The sequence below is a fragment of the Limulus polyphemus genome, unplaced genomic scaffold, assembly GCF_000517525.1.
Source record: "Limulus polyphemus unplaced genomic scaffold, Limulus_polyphemus-2.1.2 Scaffold14432, whole genome shotgun sequence".
Lineage (NCBI taxonomy): Eukaryota > Metazoa > Arthropoda > Merostomata > Xiphosura > Limulidae > Limulus > Limulus polyphemus.
Window position 1 is genome coordinate 1 of NW_013680042.1, and position 1,383 is coordinate 1,383.

Here is a 1,383-nt window from a genome sequence, read left to right on the forward strand (position 1 = left end):
GAGGTAAGTTTTCTTGAGGGGAAGGAGTAAAATCCTCATTTTTCTTCTAAGTTTTTTCATTTTCTACATCTTAAATGTTCTACAACAGCTTAATGTTTTCTTTGTGTGTTCTTCAATTTTATTTATTATATCTAGGAGTGAAGATGACCAATGAGCCTCCCAAAGGACTCCGTTCCAATCTCTTACGCTCCTACACCAGTGATCCAATTTCAGATGGCTCTTTTTTCAATGGTTGTAACAAGGTAAAGGAAATGAAAAGACAATAAGACTGGTCAACATTGTACTAGTGTGGATCTAGAAGTCTCGTAAACTAATACTCACAACTGTTTTGTTTTTAGTTAAAGACTTCTCAAGAAACGTAATAATGAAATTGCTTGGTTTAACAGCCCTAGCTACATTTTTAATTATCTCCGATGAAAAAGTAATTAACCAGTTGTTTTAGTTTATATTACATTTATAAACAAAAGTGGATTTAAAGAAATTGGTATTAATATCCCATTAAAAACACAAATAATAAACAAATACTGTTACGTCAAAATAACAAAATACAAAGAATTGGTTAAAATTTCAAAAAGAGAAAAATATTTATGGGGGCATCTTTGTTTATGTATTTTTGTTTTTTTGCCAATCAACCTCATAAATATTCTCCATTTCAGTATATTTTCAGCTTAATATCTCATTAATTCAAAGAAAAACTTTTAAATTAGTGTAGCAGTTTTTATTTTATTAATTTTTTAAATATTTTAAGGAAATTGTATTAACTAAGACACTTACTCGATGGGAAATGTAACTTATTTACCCAAATTTAAGACATCCTCGAGTTTAAGGTGACTTTATTTTTCCCAAATGAGAAATACATTTTTTTATATAAAAAATGTACAGTAGACCTAAGTATTAATAAGACAGTACTGTAATGCAGGTAAGACAACTTCAACAAAGAATGGTGAAAAATAAATAGAATTTTTTGTGTAAAACATACGTTTCACATTTGCTAAAAGATTGCCAAATTTCCTGTAGATATACAAAGTAAATTTGGAAGTGTAATATTCGGGTACTTAGGTTAAAGTAAATAGGCACTTATTATATTTCACAAAAGCCATGACTGAGCACGTTCTACTTTACTTAGATCATAGTCTGCAAATAAAGGGCACGTTCTACTTTACTTAGATCACAGTCTGCAAATAAAGGGCAAGTTCAACTTTACTTAGATCACAGTCTGCAAATAAAGGGCAAGTTCTACTTTACTTAGATCATAGTCTGCAAATAAAGGGCAAGTTCTACTTTACTTAGATCACAGTCTGCAAATAAAGGGCAAGTTCTACTTTACTTAGATCACAGTCTGCAAATAAAGGGCAAGTTCTACTTTACTTAGATCACAGTCTG

The 1,383-nt window shown here is 30.2% G+C and overlaps 1 protein-coding gene across 1 annotated transcript in view; it reads left to right on the plus strand.

Annotated features, from left to right (window-relative positions):
• Nucleotides 1-135: 135 nt before the first annotated feature.
• The window catches only part of LOC111084185 (dynein heavy chain 12, axonemal-like), a gene marked incomplete at its 5' end in the record, with an annotated part of 3,817 nt that continues 2,569 nt past the window's right edge, over nt 136-1,383 (plus strand). The window contains one exon of the mRNA XM_022380963.1: nt 136-242. Coding sequence (XP_022236671.1) covers nt 136-242 — 107 coding nt within the window. The remainder of the gene's footprint in view (nt 243-1,383) is intronic.